The sequence below is a fragment of the Chanos chanos genome, chromosome 7 (assembly GCF_902362185.1).
Source record: "Chanos chanos chromosome 7, fChaCha1.1, whole genome shotgun sequence".
Lineage (NCBI taxonomy): Eukaryota > Metazoa > Chordata > Actinopteri > Gonorynchiformes > Chanidae > Chanos > Chanos chanos.
This window is the reverse complement of record NC_044501.1, coordinates 15,372,990-15,392,798: the sequence shown is the minus strand read 5'-3', so window position 1 is coordinate 15,392,798 and position 19,809 is coordinate 15,372,990. Positions and strand designations below refer to the sequence as shown.

The 19,809-nt window shown below is 39.7% G+C and overlaps 1 protein-coding gene across 1 annotated transcript in view; it reads right to left on the bottom strand.

The window, feature by feature from the left end:
• The window catches only part of gpc6a (glypican 6a), a 125,421-nt gene that overhangs the window by 97,334 nt on the left and 8,278 nt on the right, over positions 1–19,809 (bottom strand). The window contains exon 2 of the mRNA XM_030779983.1: positions 3,104–3,262. Coding sequence (XP_030635843.1) covers positions 3,104–3,262 — 159 coding nt within the window. The remainder of the gene's footprint in view (positions 1–3,103; positions 3,263–19,809) is intronic.

The window sequence follows — 19,809 nt, the reverse complement described above, 5'->3', positions numbered from 1 at the left end:
TTTTCTCTGTCTCTCCATATCTCTCTCTCTTTCTCTTTTCTGTCCATGACATCTGCGAGATTCATTGGCTCTCCCACACAAAACAAAGTGCCCATATTTGTCTAATCCAGTAAATGTGTATTACTCATCTAGAAAGCTGAAAACAGGTCAGGGCGGCCAGGAACAGAGCTTCCGGGCCAAGCAACCTCAACTAATCCTTTAAAACAATGCCATCCAATGGGCATCTAATATGTAAAGTTAAGCATTTGTGTGCTCGGCTACTGTACTGAACAAATGCAGTCTCTTATGCCCATATGATGCATAATAAGAAAGTGGGGGAGGGGGGGGGGGTGGTAAATAAATAAAGAAAACTTGGCTCAAGAGAACATTTGGATTGGCACTTAATCCTGAAGCTTTTGAAAAGACCTTAACGGCACCAGGATTATTCAATAATGCATTAAAAAACGCACAGGGGAACCCAGGGGAGGCGGTTGGTCAGCCAGTCGGTAATCAAAAGTGGGAGTTTAAGGATTTCTAAATAGGTCCCTATAAATAGCTGGGGACAAAATTGAGGGCATGCAAAATGGATGAGGGATAGCTTCAAAATCCTGTGTAAGGGGAATCAGGTCCTCCACAGCAAAAGAAAATGAAGGAGAGAGTAATGCTCGACAGCCTCGTAAAGCGGCAGTCACGGATGTTTAAAAAGATTCAAAGTGGCTGAGCCCCACCCAGACAACTGCAAAACTGATAAAGGTGAAAGAAATTTGTTAAAGGGTATGGAAACAACAAGGAAACTTTGAGCTCCCTACAACTATGGTGAACAAAGATTAATCATATCTGTACCACTGAGAAAATACATCTACACCACCATATTCACCAAAAGCCAGAGGGAAAAAAGAGAGAAACAGAAAACTGAAAAAGAAAAAAGAGGGGTATTCATTGAGTGAGAGGATTCACTGTCCAAGAACGTAGATATAGCAGACAGATCGATATTTATCCCGGGAAGCTGAAAGGGTTTCTTGGGATTAACTGCCAAATCTGCTGTGCCTATCAGAGTGATAAATAAAGTTTTGTGTGTGTGTGTGTGTGTGTGTGTGTGTGTGTGTGTGTGTTTCTGTCAAGCACACCTGCCCTCGGAGATAAAGGCAAGCAGATAGGTGAGTGTGAACTTCAGAGCGATAAAGAAAACAACAGACTATGGTCAGGCTTCAGAAGAAGAAAGCACTGCTCGACCGTCAGGGTGTCTCTGAAGAGGGATGTTTGCTTACTTATCCTGGATGGTAACCGCAGCACAAATTCTCTACGTATTCTCCATCTCCCATCGTTGAGACACAGAAAAGAGAGATTGAAATGTTGTCCTTCACCTTGTAATTTTACCATTTTGATCTGTGCAAGAACCTTCTGGAACTGGGTTGGAGGAATTGCCACAACCTACAGCTCGGCAGCAGAGCAAACCTTCCCCTTTCAAAGAATATATTTTGAACCTGTCCAATAAAACCAGTACACAATGAAATTCTGGGTGCAAGATAACTATGGAAATTAGTTTGCTACTGATTTGTTTAATTGCTAAAATAAATCTGGATTTCAACCAAGCTATGGAGGAAAGACATGAAGATCTTGTACAGTACCCACAGTCAAAAAGTTGTCAGTACGAGGTCCCTTTGTTCCTGATTTATTGATGATCCTTGTTATGCATATATGGAGCCATCTACAGTTTAATGAATCCTGTTTTGCTGATCATGAGTGTAGTCTAGCTGTTCAAATCACTGCTACCCTCAGATGCTAACTGTCAGCATGCTATTATGTATTTGGCAGCTGTGGATGACTTACATTTCTTAAACACCTCCTTTGTGTCTTAATTTGACATTTTTCAAGATGCTCACAGTGTGGAAACTGAGAACTGGCTCACGTTCTGTGGTGATAAGCTTCAGTGGACTGAACTTGATCCACGGCTTTGGAGAGGTGTGAGAGAATTCTATTGGATCTGTCAAACTTCTTTAGCTAGTGGAAAAGTTTACAAGACCAATCTATATTCCATAGCTGTTGTCAACAATAATAAAGTAGTCTTACCACTTCAGCTTAACTCGTTGTGAGATATCTGAAACTTCTAGGAGCCTGAACACAGCTGGAGCATCTCACTGTATATGGTTTGGAATACATTCAAGCCATTACAATTGCAAGTTAGATTTGGAGGCAATTCGAAGAACCTACTGAAACTGAAACATTGTAATGGCTTTAAGTATACAATACGTGTTTTCATTTGTTTGTTTGTTTGTTTTTCAGGAAATGGAACAATGAAATTTGACCATGTGCATGGCATATACATCGCACCATAGAATAACAGTGGCCCTACACTTTTGCTTCATTGAGGTTCTCAGGTTCTCTCAAGGACTTTGCAAACTTTGTAGAAATCCCCGGTCTGCTTAACGGCCAAAGGTTGTTTCCATCTGTACGGCTGAGCCCAGGTGACCCACTTGTTGAAAAAGCCAATATTAACCTTAAAATAACCCTGTAAAAGTGATCTAGCTCTCTCTCTCTTCACTGCTGTGCACCCTCTGACATTTCCATAATGATATAATTATTCAAACACCCAAGAAACAGCACCAGGAGCCCAGTCTGAGTTGCTTAAGTTCATTCTACTCTTTACACATAAATTAGCCTATGTAAAAAAAAAAATGTAGAAAATACCAATATTAGCCATATTCATGCTGACTCCACAGGGAATCCCCAAAGTAAAACTATGTTACATTTTGTCTTTACTGTACAGTCAATACCCCACTTTAAAAAACCATAAACAGAACCTTATCATTCATGGTGAGATGTAATGCAAATAAAACAAGATCACACTTCAATTAACTGTCGATGTGTTAACACATGTATAGTGCCAGGCTTGTAAACAAAAGTTCACCTGCACAATTTTAAGAAGTTTTCCAATCCATTCATATTGCGAAACACAGGTGAAAATTCCTGATTCAAGATATATTTCAGATTACTTGCCCACACATCAAGAGTTTTTTTTTTTTGTGTGTTTGTTTTTTTTTTCCAACTGACAAGCCTTTTGTAATGTACACCTCCCCAGAAAAAAAAAGTAACTAACTGCCCAGCTGAGGTCTTCCTTTCTTACCGTCAAACATTTTATGCCTTGAGACGAAGGTGGTGCGTAATGTGTGGCTTGACTCTTCCACCAGATTCTCAAACTCCAACTTGCCCTGTTGGCCTAGCTTGTCCTCCATTTCTGATGTGCAGCAGGTATAGCCTTGAGAGCAGACACGCAGGTGTTCACCTGAAAAAAAGTGCCAGAGAAAGACAGAGCTTAAACAGAGTCCAGAAACGACACACAGAGTTTGCTTAACACTTATCTGGGAGATCGGCCATAGAATAAAGGCCATTTTCTCTATCCTTCTGCTGCTATGATACATGACATAACTTATAGTAGTAAATCATATCAACAGATTACCAGCTGAAAGCAAACAATGCCCATTGTTGCTTTAAATGATTTGGCAATTAATTAAGGTTTCAGTTGAGACAAAGTGACCATGATGCAAAGAATGTTCAAAGTTACCCGATTAAGCAAACAGACATCTTTAGTGATGTTGAGCAGTGACTAAACATTATCCTCCTTGGCTTTCAATATATTGTTTGTAACAGTCCTAAAAATGAAAAAGACTACTCCAGGGAATCTCCGAGACAGCGACTGCCCCACCATCACCCCTAGCAGAGCATGACGAATAAGCTTAGAGAAAACGATGTTTTACATGGAATAAGTTAAATGCAAGCCTCTGTGGCATGGTGGTTGCTAAGACATGCCCAATTCGTGTATACCCCCATCTGTCTTCCTCAACCCTCAGCTCCGTTTGCCTTCCTTCCCGTCTCCACATCTACCTCCAACACCTGGTGATTATATTTTCCATCAGCGGTGCCATCCGAGTGTCATTTCCCAAGGCTTAGCGAGACTATGGCTGCTACATTCAAAATCTGGGACAACGTAGTAGGAGGATATGCCAGCTCTTGGCTAATGATGTTTAAAAAAGTTCCAAATTACCTCCAACCTAGCTAAGGAGCTGATTATGAACTGGAGAAAAAAAAAAAACCTGTAGAGAAGAAAAAAAAAAAGATACTGAGAATTGGCATCGTGAGAAAGTGAGAAAGTTCTGTTAACTGATACGTTTCAGGGTTCAGCATGGCCCTTAAGAAGGCTCCTCTGCTGTTGTTTGACAGACTGTGCTAAAATGACTTTCCCTCAATTTCTTGTGTGCTAAATCTATGTAACAAAATTATAGAGCATTATACAAACGACACAATTTGTGTTATATTTCATTAACCTTGCTGATGTACTGTGGTGACCATGTACCCAATACACTATGTTTATTTCCATCCATTTTTCATTCTCATTTTGAAATGTGTGCCCCACAGGCAGACTGGAATAGTGTAGAACATCAAATCACTGTGCAATCATTTTGTGTTTGACAAATTGTGCCCAACCTGTATGCCTACGCTAAATAAAAACATAATTTAATGCAGAAGGAAGACATCTGGCTTAGAATGAACAAACAATCTGTTAAAGTTGAGCTATGTGACTGTGACTGAGGTTAGCTATCATGTGGATATCTTAATTTGTATGTGCTGCTTGTTTTGACTGCCTTTAATATACAAGCTTCCTTAATTTATCTGCTATTTATCCTGAATATGATGGTGTTATTCCTTCCTCTGATAATTGCAGAAGTCTTTTATGAATACGGAATTACAGATGAAACTGACTGGTGTCTCATTTTATTAGTCATGTGTTTTGACTTAAGTGTGACTTGCTGTTTGATATCCCCTTGCGTTCAAGACAGAAATGTGCCCCAATAAGTCTTTAATCATGTAATCTTAGACGTGTCCACTGAAGTTGTGGTCTGCTGCATTATAAGCACAATCTCATTAACTACAATGCATAATGAGCTATCCGTCCCAAGTGGTCTATTCAAACTGTTCTTTCTTTGCTCTGATGAAGCTTTGCTCTCAACTTTTCTCTCTCTCCATGTTCATGACCCACAGTGAATTCCATTAGAAAATGAATTCCAACAACTGTGGTTAAACACAACTGCTCATAATATCTTTTTTTTTTTTCCTTTGGTGTTTGATACGTGTTTTCAAGACTTTATTTTGTAATGATGGCAAGGAACCATTCTGTTAGCAGCTTGTCACGTCTACTGAATGATGGGGGAAGTACTTGTTCTTTTGAACTGAGGCAGCTAAAACATGAGAAAATATGATCATCAGTGACATGCTCAAGCCAAATCAGCCTGTTAGTGCTCCGTCTTGCACTGGCAGCTGTTTCGTTATGATCTGTTCCACCACAGATGTTACAAGACGCAGCTACTGTGCATTTCTTATTAGGGCAAAAGACGCCGAAATGGATTTAATTTGGGGGGTGGGGTGGGGGGGGGGGGGGATTCAGAGGTACAATAATTGACGACAAATATGTAATCTGGAGAATTTCATGGTGAAATGTATTGGCATCTGTGCAAATGGTTTTCTTAATCAAAGTGAGGCACGCCATGAAAATAAATAAATAAATAAATGAATAAATAAATAAATAAATTTGTCTTTTCAAAGACTGGCAGACATGTTTTTTTTGTTTTTTTTTAGTTTTTTGTCTTGCATTCCTGTCTCTCGCTCTCACTCTCTCTCTCTCCCTTTCACCACAGATGCTCTGGATCGTTATGGGTCGTTATCTTCTCGATCCTGAGCACAGAGTTGCGATTGAGGTGCAGCATTGTAATTAGCTGGAATTGCTGACTGTGAAGCTCAAGCTAGTATGCCATGTCGAAGTCCCAATGAGATATGGCAAGACAAAGACCATTTACCACAGCAAGCCATCAGTCAGGCAGCGGGTAGCTCCTTTAAGAAAGTTCTCAAACTTCTCTAAACTGTGGGCATCATCAATTTGGAGGTGTAAAGTTAGGAGAGCCTGGCACTTTGAATTAATCAATGGTCTACAAAAGCCCTTTTTTCTCCCTCTCTCTCAGAGTATTAAAACAGTTCAAAGCATATTTTAAAAGAGCTCAACTTCACTAAATATGCTGTCAATCCAGTGTAAGCAATTTTGGACTGTTTTGTAAAGTGGAGGTAAAAAAAAAAATATCAGGGACCTTGATTCCAGCAATATGTAAATGATATTAATAATAAAAACAACTTTGAAAATACTATTGTTCTTCATGATTAATGACACCATTATTCCCCACAACCTCCTCCGCACCTCAAAAAGTGTTTGGACTGCATCATTACAGATGATAAATTGTGTTAATGATCATCTTAGTGACCATATTAGCTGTATGATGCTCACTCTAAAATGATTGGTTGGCAACCGCACAAGTCATCTTTCTTTTTTTTTTTTTCCTCCAACTGCAACTCTGTACTGGATTGGCTGCATGCTACTTCAGGTCAAAGTAGAATCTTTAACAGGTCACTTGACTGTTATAGGACTGCCTAAGTGCCTAAGTCTCTAACTATGCATCTATCTATTTATCTGTCTATCTATCTATTGAACTCCATTCCATTAAGCTGCTATAGATCTAGAGATGAATTAATACAAGCATCCCTTTTATATTGGCTTATACCTTATGGATTATGGATGAGTTGGTTAAATCTCACAGGTAGATATAGAGCCTTTTCTAAGTTGCATGCATAAAACTGGACAGCTGTCACTGAAGAGCCTTCAGACTTTAAACTTTTTAATCATCAGATGTAATGGTTGTGAAAGAACTTAATAAATTACATTGACGGAGAAATAAAAGTCCATTTACGGCGCACGCTATAAAGACTATTACTTGTAAAGCTGCTACGTTTAAGTGAAGCATATAAATTTAATTCTGCATAATATCAGTTACACCCAGATGATGGTCATATGTGAAAAAGCATCATATGGAACTAAGACAAGAGCATTAAGAGACTGACTCATTAAATTGATACTATTGGATTTCAGCTGAGATAAATCTTAAAGATTTCCTGCACCCTCACAATACGTTTGCACAGGTCGTCCTATAAAGGCGTGAAAATGTTGGAAATATCTTTCACTTGAAGAAAACCTTTTGTCTGCCTACATGAATAAGTGCACAAAACCGACAGTTGCGAATAGGCACAGAGAACGGAAACACTGTCATCTTGAAACAAGGTAATTTGAGAGATTCCACTTCAGTGTACTTTCCCTGGCACCTGCACAGACACACACTTCCCTCTCCTCCATTACTACCTGTGTTTCAACTGAAAGCTCAGAAAACAAACTGAATACATGTCCAGAAACAGTCGATATAAGAACAGAGTTTGCTTGAATTTCTCCTTTCGGACTGACAATCTGTATATACACTATCACATGCCTTTTGTATCGGTCTAATGCTTCACACCTCAGAGTTTGGCCTGGGTGATCTCAAGTTGTATAGCAATGTCATAAATACACTCTGAGTAATACTTATGTAATTAGACAATACTCACCTTGCTATACACAACCATAAATCCGGTAAATTTTGAGCAGTGTTTGGTTGTACTTAGACAGTAAATGTGCTGTGTCTGAGCGTAAAGCTGGTGACATGTATGCTTACTAGACTTGCAAACTATCACTGATGTCCGCATAGTCTGTGCTGCCCATTTTAAAGCACTGTTGCCAGTTTATGCGCTCAGCTCCTCTTAACCTTACCTCCCCCGTCACCTCACCTCCACCCTTAAAAATGCATGCAGTTCTGTCAAAGAGCAAGGCGATTGTGATGTCTAATTTTTATAGGAGCTACAAATTTTACTAGGGCATCAAAGCATACGTTCTTCAAACAGAGCCAATAAATTGAATTAACATGCCTTGGAAATGTGTGTGTGTGTGTGTGTGTGCGCTTGCCATATGTTTGTATGTGTATATGTGCGTGTGAGTGCTTGCCATATGTTTGTATGTGTGTACTTGTGTGTGTGTGTGTGTGTGTGTGTGTGTGTGTGTGTGCATCCACACAAAGTATTAAATAAATGGCAAAGGGGAAACAAAAGGCCAAACAAAAGAAAAGCATAAGAAAAGCAGAGTAACCATTGTTCTGCTTGGGAAGAAAGAATGTCGGAAAAACAGAGAAATAAGAGGAAATAAAAGCTGAATCATTGCACTTGAATGTGAGTTTAGCCGGCAGTAATTACAGTGAGGGTAATGAGTTTGATTGTGCTGCAAGACAAATTAGTTCTCCTTAAAAGTGAATAAATGACAAGAATTGATGAGTGGATTACATCACAAAAAGGTGGAAAACAGAGGGAGGGGGCAGAGAGAAAGGGAGAGAGAGACCGTGTGTGTGTGTGTGTGTGTGTGTGTGTGTGTGTGTGTGCGCGCGCGCGTGTGTGTGTGTGTGTGTGTGTGTGTGTGTGAGCAAGTGTCAGTGAGCATGTAGAGCGTTAGAGGGAGCGAGAAAGAAAATTAGGACTTTTTCTTATTTCCCATATTGCGTAAACTCGTGAAGGGTTTTAGAAAGAAGTCTCCTCTGTACGGTCTCTTCAACTCCCGAACGTGTCCTTTAAAATGAAATTCTCACTTTTAGAGCATAGCTGATCTCAGCAGGCACTGTTTCCAACTCCATTATCCAGTGAGTCAATCCTTGACAAGGCACAGAACTCAAGAAACTCTACCCATACTCAGCAAAGACACAATATTCATGTAGCAGCCTTATTCTTCCAAGAGTTGCCTAGGATGTTTGTCCTGATTGTATTCTAACAAGGGTATGCTGCCATTTTATCAATGCCTGTCTGTCCATATGCAGTACTTTTATCAGCATGTACCGTTCTATCTTCCAACTCACCCATCCATCCGTATTCACATAGAGAACAGCTTAAGTGCAACCCTCCTGTGTGAGAATGTGTAGTGGAAACAAAACTAAATAGATAAAAAATACATACATACATACATACATGCCTACATACATACGCGCCCACATACATACATAAACACATACATGCCCACATACATACATGCATACATACATACATACATACATGCCCACATACATACAGAAATAAATACAAAAATATATGCAAATAAAGAAATCTCCTCTAGCCACAGAATCAATTACCTCTCCCCTCTGGTGGCATACCTGTGATAGGCATTCTCTGCTCATTTCTTTTCACAATAGTAACAACAGGGACACTCACAGATCCCTCAATAAGGTCAATAAAGAAACCGCTGTGTCCTCTTTGATCCATCAGTTGTCCTTGTGATGCACAAACACCAAATTAGGAAGAGCATTTTGGGGGGATATGATTTCAGTTCATTGTTCAACAAAAGTCAGTTCTGATAAGTAGATAAATAATCTAATCTATATACATTCAAAACAAATGTATATAGTGCTCTGCATTAGTTGTTTGAATTGTTTCATTTATACACATGGAACTACTGTTAAACTCTGTATAACTCTGAAACTGTTGATTCCTTGGTACACTTGCCTACCTGTAAGTCATTAGATAGAACCACCATGGGAGCAGATCATGCCCAATGCACACAGCTATGCCAAAAAAAAAAGTCTCTCCATGGTATTCATTAGTCTGCCTTTCCACAAGGGCCTCCTACATATGGACACAGCCATATGGTTCCTCCCCTGGCCCCTTTGTACCATTTTTTTCAGAGGTGTCCCTGCCAATACCCCTGCAACTCCAAACTCCAAAACATGATACAACAACAAGGGGAAACAAAAATACACTAACTACTCTACAACTTAAGAGAAAGTGTAGCTCTCTAAAAAGTATCACAGCATCTCACTACCTGAGTCTGCTAACCAAAAAAAAAAAATGCAGTTTCATCTGTTTTGCTTCTGGTGGCCACACACACAGTAAAGATCAATAATCATCGTTGTTTATTGCCTAGCCGGCTTTTGTCAGTGACCAACCCATAAGTCATTAATCATCAGGCACTGCTCTGTAGGGAATGTAGCAAGAGAGGACACACAGGGAGAGAGAGAGAGTGAGAGACAGAGAGGGAGAGAGAGAGAGAGAGAGAGAGAGAGAGGTGTGTGTGTGTGTGTGTGTGTGTGTGTGTGTGTGTGCAACTGCAATTAGAATGAGATAGAGAGAGTGGTGAGACTATGTTTCTGAACCACAAAAAGGATCCATTTGTTTGTTACAGCGTACACCAGTATCAGACAGGAGAGCGAAGGAGAACTCGAGCCCTAGACTAATTCCATGACTAATCAACTCCCACCTCGGACGCTGACGGCTGTTTTCACACTGTGCGCCCAAAAGCCGCACTCAATAACACAGAAGAAGAGGGCTCCGCTTCACTCCGCGCCACAGATGAATCACCCCAGCCGCCGTCGATCGATTGGCCATCAGATATGGCCTCATCAAACCCCTCCCCTCCCCACCACAACCCCCCACCCCCCACCCACCCCCCCCCCCGGAACGTCGCCCTCAACAAGCCTCTGCACGCTAGAGAGCGATCCGGGCAAATGCATTGAGATCTCAGCGAGCACAGAGTGTCTTATTAGGCCCTCGACACGAACACGCATTGGGGTATTAGGCTAACGCGCCGGGGACTATCTTCATAGATTGTGCTCCCTCAGGTGTCCTACTGCCTCATTATCATTTTAACAGCAGTGGTCAAAGACAAGGGTGGTGAGGCCAGATCCAATATTTAAAGGCTCCTGCTCTCTCTCTCTCTGCCTCTCTGTTCTTCTCTTACATGTGCCTCTATTAGCTCGGGATAATGGAAGACACTTCAAACGACTGCTACTGTCGCTATTGCAAATACGTCTGATCTATATCTGATCTGTATGCCTTTAAGACTGATGAGATGTGAGTGTTCTTTTACAGTCTGAAAATCATTTACGAATTAATGGGTGGAGAACGTTACATTTTTTTATTGTTAAAATAGGAAAACTATTTTACTTAATTTATGGTGTGGTTTTTTTTTTTTTTTTCTTTTTTTTTCCGAAATCTCTCACAGTAACGGTTTTAGAAGGGTATTCTGTATTGTTGGATTAAGCAGTACAGTGTAAGCCATTGTTCTTAATAAGATTGGTAATTGGTAATGACTAATATCAAGTCATTGAAAAACTGAAAAACAATTCCAATAAAGACAAACAATACTTCTTTTTCCTCCCAAACAGACTTCTTACTTAACATAAAACTACCAAGTAATTCTGTAGCAAAACAAGAACTTTCCCAGATGAGTATGACCACAAGCTATTTGCTTGGAATCTTCAGAGATGAAAAGGGAATGTAAGAGGATTAGCGTTCAAACTCTCCTAATGCAGTGGGGCAGTGACTCAATTCAGCACCTTGGACAGCAGCTCATCGCCAGGCAGAAACAAAGCATGCTGTCTCTCCCTGTCTCCTTTATCCTTTCTGTCGCTGTATACTCAGGATCTCTCACATCTGCAGTCCTTTATGCCACTAAACATGGACTAAAGCACAATCATAGCTCTTTGATCTTTGAGCATAGATCTAACTGGCATGATTATAGCAAAGAGAGGACAGGGGCCAGGAAGAAACGAAGGAATGAAGAGAACATGCTTGCAAGGGGAGATAAAACGTAATGTAAGAAAAAAGTACCATAAGGGTCTTTCAAAGCACCAAATAAACTGGAATTCCTGTCCCATTTCCACAACAAAATTGACATTATCTACAAATAAAAAATGTATCTTTGCACAGGAGAAATCATTCTATTAACACGGCCATTTTTCTGTGAAGCTTCTGAAATAGTGTGAATCCTTTCCTTGACCTTTCCTGTTTCGAGACTAAATACAAGTCTGAATGCGTCTGTCTGAATTTCTCAGCAGGATCTGGATAAATCATTTTATGTTTGAATGAAAGAGATAAAGGGGAAGAGAGAGAGAGAGAGAGAGAGAGAGAGAGAGAGAGAGAGAGAGAGAGAGAGAGAGAGAGAGAGAGAGAGAGAGAGAGAGAAATAGAGAGAGAGAGGCAAAGATGAGGGAAAAAAAATTACAGCGTGATTGATCTATGCATATCCACGCCATCTGGACTTTTTCCCGGTCGCCCACATCTCCCACTTTCAACCGTTTCCGTTGGGGCTTGGGACCCAAATTGAATCTGTCCAAACAAGACGGCGCTGCTAATTCCCCAAACCAAATGCCACCATATGCCACTGGTCCTGCGGGCGAAGCGAGGCTTCCCTAACTTTCAGATAACTTCCATAGTTGGCATCCTTTTTTTTTTTTTTTTTTTTGATAGCATAACTTACGAGCATGTCTGGTGGCAAATTGAGGGCATAGTTGTCACTTTCAAAGTATAAATTGACATTATGAGATATAGGCTGAAGTTCAGTCTACTCAAGACAATAATTTAAGCCTACAAAGAGTGAAATCAACAAATAAGTCTAAGTGGCAGTGTGACAGAAAAAAAAACAACAACAACATTTTCTCCATCAATTTCCATCTCAAGACACAATGTCACATTAACATATGATAAGAATGAACTTTGGTTATTGGGTCATCAACAAGCAATCAGCTATCACATAGGCTTGACAATGTGTGTGAATGATTTTTCAGCTAACCAATTTTGTTCAGAGTCGGAAAATCTCTTATGCCAAGTTGCGGACATACTTGCACACCATCATAAACATTATCTTATATATGTATGCATTTGTCTGAGAATGCAATACAGATAAACAGCATCAAAAGAAGAAAGTAAGTCTAATCAGTTATGCTGACATGCAATGAAAGTCACTGTTTTGGAAAATATCACACACAGCGTAAAATAGGTATGTGTGATGAAAATAAAATCTGATTTCGATAACAAGTGCCTATCAGAGGTCTAAATCAAAAAGTCTATACACTGAGATCATTATGTAGTGTCAGCAGCATCAAACCGAGTGGTGGATGGAAATATGCATTGAAACCAATGAAATGCATGGCCCATTGATCCGAAACCCTTTTAAGAATATTTCATCGAAACAACTTACATTAGTCCAGGCTCATGGGCTAGACGCAAGACATATTCCAGCCTGTATACTAGGAGTGCGCTCGACCCCACAGTAATTTAAAGTCCATTTAATGTACATTAACGCTCTTATGAGCACTTTTACAGTTCCCTGCTCAAATCCCCAAGACGCTAATTAGAAGTCACACTCCACATGCAGGTGGAAGGCCCTCACAGCAAATGTCAACGCGTAGTCACTGCATCTGGCCCCTGGCTTCAGTCAAGCCTGTGGCAACTGTCTGCAATGATGCACATAACCCATTAAACGTGGCCTGGTTTAAGCCATAGATCTCTTTCCAATTCATAAAAGAATGCCTCTCTGGAGCTGGGGTTATTGCTAAGTACAGTTCCCTACACAGTCTTGCCTCTAGGTGGAAAAAAAAAAAAAAGGAATATTGGAGATGGTGGTAGAGCGACTTTAAAATGTCGGGGGAAAGGTATGTTGAATTTCAATGTATTGCTTTCTGTTCAGCTGAGGGTGTTCATCTATCATGTCCAAAGTTCTTGAGAACCGAGCAAAATTCCAACTTTTGTGGAAATCGATTGGGATATCTATCTGCATGTTATGTCACTGAAGGCACATCAGAGTTTTAGTGAAAAGGAGAGAGAGAGAGAGAGAGAGAGAGAGAGAGAGAGAGAGAGAGAGAGAGAGAGAGCAAGATCAAGAGAGAGACAGAGGCTGCATGTGCCACTGTAGCTCCACAGATGCTAACTGGAGCATGGCATAACATTACAGGTAGCAGCTGGTGGCTGGCCAGTGCCCAGGAAGAGAGCCCGAGGCAGCGAGTGACCAACCCCCAACCCCTCCTCCATCCCACCACTTTCTCATTCCGTCTGAATCACAGCAACACTCCTGCCCATCTGGCTAGATATAATCCTGCGGCTCGGGCAGAAGGGTCCCCTTAGCGTCAGGACACTAAGGACGTGTCATCACCTTCTACTAAAAGCCAGGACGCATCCGCCTGCGGTCCTTCCGCCATCAGGGTCATTTCAGCAGCAGGACAATCAGTCATATCAACCTACAGCAGACTCAGGGTAGCTGTTCAAATGCAAGTCACTGCACGACCGTTAAAAAGAGGTGGCAGTCAATTTATGAAATGCTGTATGAAAATATCACAACTTGGAAACTGACACTCAAGGATTTTGTTATGCGCACCACATATTTTAATATTTTCACTCAGAGCGGTTTCTGAACTAAGTTAACACTGAGGTTTCCAAGATACTTTCATTTAACAACGTAACAAAAACACAAACAGTTCTATCCAACAGTGTGTTCTGCACCACATTAAGCTCTGTTAGTTCTAAAGATGCTCTGTTTCTCATTTTCCTGTGAAGATGAAACTAAATGTAGCCTGAAATGAATAAACAAAGAGATAATGAGGTGGATAAATATAATTCCACAGTTGCCAAAGCTCATGTAACTGACACAGGCCCTTTTTCTTAGAGGTCACACAGAATTGTTAACAATAACTATGAGGTGAGTACAGACAGATTGTTCAGAGAACCATGCTTCAGAAAACTTAAACTTGTCCCATGGAAAATTCCATAAAATTTAACACTTGAAGAGTTATCATCAGTTATACAATATATTCCTAATTGGTGATTTATATGCTAATAACACATTTGTATTAACTTAGTGAATTAAGGTTTAGACCTTGAGGAAATGAATCAGCATTGAATCCCTCAGAGGATGGTTCTGTTGCTCTTAACTGTCAGAGACAACTGAAACTTCCATTCAGTGAGCTATATTATTCCTAAAATAAATAATTCACTAATGTATGATAGAAAAAAAGCAGTCTCTAGAAATCACTCTAGAAGTAAAATAACTAATTTCTCAACCTTGTCTTATCCTCTCCTCTTATCAAACTCAATGTGAGTGTGTGTGTGTGTGTGTGTGCGTGTGTGTGTGTGCGTGTGTGGGTGCATGTGTGTGTGTGCGTGTGTGTGTGAGGAGCATCCCAGTCATGCCCTTATCTCTTTAGAGCGTTATTTTCTGCTCCAATAGGGCTCATCAGTAGGGCCATTGTTTAAATATTAGCTGAATTCCCAATGCATTAGAGCCCAGCAGAGACGAATCATTATTCTTTGCTGCCACGTTGAATCACCTGTCTCCCCAAGGACCTCGCAAATGTAATGGCGTGTGAATTCTCCATCTGAGGAGATGTCTGTTACACACTTTGATTACTTCACGGGTAATGGAGCTTTATTTGTGTGGCTAAACATCTCGCAAGTGTGACACACTCTCATTCGAGAGAATTATGAAAGACATCGAATGATTCCTTCCTCCTGAAAGAGAGGGATCAAATGCTCTCATGCTCTGTGGGGTATAAATAGATTTGATTGGATGTGATTTAATGAAAAATCTGCAAATGCCGCTTGGCGTTGGTTGAAAAAATTGTTAAATGTGATGATATCTGACAGTAAGGTACCCCTCGCGGCATGAGGCAGCATATACATGTATTAATATAAGTATCTCTTTAAATCTTCAAATATATTTGAAATGCTTCTACGTCAGTCTTAAATATGCTGGTATCAATCCAAATCCCAAAAATCTATGTGTTCCAAAGAAAATACACATGAACAAATCACGCCATGTACCCACAAAAGAAGAGTTTCTGTGTGCAGCTAAATATCAAACCACAGGTGTGTCCCAGAAATCTTTTTTCAAACAGAGCTGACTTTTTTTTTTTTTTTGGTAAAATACACATAGGAGTTCAGTCCACAGTTCATTTTAAGTTGTCTGAGAGGGCTAAACTGACAAAAAGACATACAAAAATTGCTTTCCGCTTCTGCTTCAGTGCAGCTTGTTATCCACTTTGTCTTTGAGTTCAAAGCATACTGGATCTGTCAAAATAAGCTATTAGATCAACAGCAGCTCAAAACAGTACCTTGAAAGAAAGACAATTTGCAAGAAAATGATAGGGCCTGAATACTGTATCAAGATGAACTTTTCCTCTCAGAATTGACCTAGGTCACTGCATTCGCCAGCTGAAGTTGAATACAAGTTCAGCTTGGTTGAATTTATGCATTCACACATGAGGAATTATATCTGCCCGTTAACTGACTACCATCAAAGAGTGCGTTACAATGCAGTCCTGTCATTCTGTTAAAACAAAATTATGCAATTAAAACATAACGAGTATTGTAACTACTTACTGTTGTATTACTTTAAGACTTTACTGAATATTTTCCTTACCCTTCCCTCTATCTTTCTCCCTCAGTCTAACTCTAAGTAATTAGGTATGAAACTGAACCGAGTTTTATTTAACAGTAAAAAAAAATAAAATAAAATAAAGCACAGGCATGACCCAACAGCAGCACTGCACCATAAGACCACACTGTAGATTTTCCTTTTCTTTCTTTCTTTAATTTTTTTTTTTTTTTTCAAATTACTTGTGCTGATTGATATGTGGTTTGAAATTGATACAACAGCACTGTCAAGCTGTTATAGGCGATTCTGCCAGTATTTGAGATTCGGTCTGTCAGGGCTGTCAATACAATTTCCAGGAGCCCAGTTGTACATTATTTATACAACAAAACTGTCGGTTGTAAATGAGCCCTTCTTGGCAGGACATTTGTAATGTTCTGATGAGAACACTAAAACGCAAAGACCAATGACAGAATTGCCTCTGAGAGCTTTTAAAAATGAACAATAATTATAAGGCATGTGGTTTTCAATTTCAAAAGAGCCAAAGGAGACTGACTCAAAAGAAAAAAAAGTTGCAGTCTCTTTCAGTTATTGTTGTACCTTATTGCTTCAATAAATAAATAAATAAATAAATAAATAACTATAATGCCACAAAGGAATGTGATCTTGAGTGCCTGAGTGAGTTGCTGAATGTTGCCATGGTAATTTTTGTCACTGATCTTTTTATTTTTTTTTTTTCCTTTGTCCCAGAGATGGAAATATTTACTGATGAACTTCCCATGGGCACATAACTGATTCCAAAACTCTATCAAGCGTGTAATGATTTTTTTTTTTTTATGTAAACAAAAATAAAGGAGTCTCTTGGGGGAACTTTATTTGTGCTGCCGACACCTTGGATTGTTTGGAGACTCCTCTTTTTTTACTCGCACATCCTTCAAAACCAACGTGGCGTCTGTGCAGAACTCAAGTTAAACCCCCACAGGAACCAACAAACAAAGTCACTGTTGAAATGGAGAGAATACACTCTGCAAATCAAGGTTAAAAAAAAAAAAAAAGTTCCAGAATTCACCACGAGCAACAGAGCATCCAAATCCTCGTCTTACGCAGCCCAAGTGCCAAAACATGATTAAAATGATAAATAACCGTACAGTTCGAAATTGATATGAGACAACAAAGATTTTGTTTCATGGGAACTTGAGTTTTCCCACAATTCATCCCGAATTTGTTCCACACGTACATGCTGATGTCAGTGTACGTCTTCATCTAGCACACTAACAAGGAGATTGAGAGCCAGATTGTGTGGTAACGAATTTGGCAAAAGCTAGAGGTGATTGTAAAATCTCCCAAGTCATTGTAGAAGATTTGAAATCAAAATCAAAAGAAGACTGAGGTTAAAAGAGGCGAACAGAAGTTAGAGGCGAACAGAAAACGGCTGTCTGCGGAACAGCTTCTATTGTCAGGACAGGTGTTTAAGTGTGTAGTATGTAAGATTAATATAACTAACAAAGTCTATGCGGTTTAGTTCACCTGGTTTGTCATATAAAATTCTACAATCTAATATCTTCTTTCTTACTGACTGCTTTTTTTTCACAATTTGGTCGAAAATCGTTGGACTTCATGGACTGAAAGCCATTATATTCACGTTTCCCAGTTGTCAAGTTTCATCTCTTAGTTTATCGGAACATTTGAAATGTGTATTGCGCCTTTTATCTGATTTATCAACATATTGGTTTCAGGAGTACTGAGGTAAGGTATCGAAGTAAAGACAGATGAAGCCTGTGCAGTTCTCTGTCCCTGACAATCAAAGAGCATTACATGGTTAAGCCTCTGACTAGATGAGTGTTTTTTTGTTTTTTTTGTTTCAATTTTTTTTTTTTTTTTTTTTATATACAAACATCGACATCCTGCTATCTGGTCCGCACCCTCCATAACCCAGCAACACCCAGTCTATAAATCACACACACACACACACGCACACACACACATGTACACACACACTACATATCACAAGTCTAATCCTTTAAGGCAATGCTCAGCTGGATAATAAGCTCCATCCCAGGTCCTGGCTCATATCTGACAAATACCACTCTTCCCTGCTCACTTTTTCTCTTTCACTCCAGACCTTGTGCTGATTTTTGTCCTCTCTCTCTCTCTCTCTCTCTCTCTCTCTCTCTCCCTCCCTCTTCCTCTGTGCTTAATCCCTAAAACTCACAATTGCACCCCATCTTTCTCTTTTCGTCAACTTCCTCTCCCTGGTTGGGTTTATACTTTCAGACGGAGAGAAGCTGGAAAGCCTTAATCCACACTCCACACCATTACAGATGGAGACTGGCAGCTGATTGAAAAAAGAAATAAAAAAAACCTTCTAACCAGTACAGTTACAGAGGTCTCCTAAGCCTGCCCCAGAGCTCTGATGCTTTTCACACTACTGTCAGCATACACCCAATACAGAACCCATGCAAGGCCTGAAGGTCGGATCCAACTCTGTGCATTTCACACATGGCTGCTCTACAGAACTTTGACAGATTCACTATGGCAACGCCCAGACATCCCAGCTTTCATCCATCTTGTTTGATGGAGAGTCAATGGGAAAGTTCAGATCTTAAAAGAGAATGACTTTTTCTCTTTCCTTTCCAAGTCGCAAGGGGCTCTTTTTCCTCTCTTTTTCTTCTCAGCTTATTAAATACAGCCCACGTATAAGAAGATAAAGAGAAAATGATATGATTTTTAAATTATGGCAATTGTTCAGTTGCAGGCATAGAGCCATGATTATGAGATGTAGATCAGATGAGGTGAAAAGACAAAGCTTTCTGATTGTTCTCTGAAGATTCTGGTTGTGCTAAGAAATTGGTCACAGACTGTTTTATCTGTGGTCTGCATGGCGTGCCACATTCATAACAATACAGATAAGACTGCAGAATGGATAAACACTCAGATATTTTCCTCTTTCAGTCAGATCAAAGCTAGCAACTATAATGAAAAACACATACAAATCAAAAAAATTACATGATGACAATCAAAATAATTCCTTGCTGTTTTGAAGCGGACCCGCAAACACATTTTTTTTTATGGTCTCAGTTATGATTATCCATCAGTCATCTGAATGATAATAGAAAAACGCATAGAAATTGCTAACAATCACACAGGCTAGAATTTGCCAGATCAGGTAAAGCTTAAAATGAGCTGCTCTGAGCAATAAAAATGATTTCTGCTGGATGTATACAAAGAAGCATTAAAATTGAATTCCGTTCAAGGCAAGAGGATGTGTTTAATATCAAAATTATTTGACAAACTTTTTTTTTTTTTTTTTTTTTTTTTTTTTTTACAGAATGTTGATCCAACTATATTTTAACATTATTATGTCACTGTTAGACAATGGCTGTCATTGTTGTCTTGTATTCTTTGAGCACTGAAATAATTTAGTATTGATCTCTTGCATCTCCTCACTTAACTCTTTCAATATGGCAGCTAAGAGACATCAGTTCAGTTCAGGAGACTTATGATCCCATAAAAAGAACAAAAAACGTAGTAGACCAGTAGACTCCCAGTCTCACAAGCAGACCTGAGTTAAAGCACCTATATGTTCCAAGCACATCTGATGGGGGGGGGGGGAGGGGGGGGTGGTGTACAATGGTCTTATCCCTGCATATGTCTGGTATTCACTGTTTTTACATAAAAAAAGAACAAATAAACAAGATGAACACACACAAATACCTCATCCAATATTGATCAACACCCCCCCCCCCCCCCCC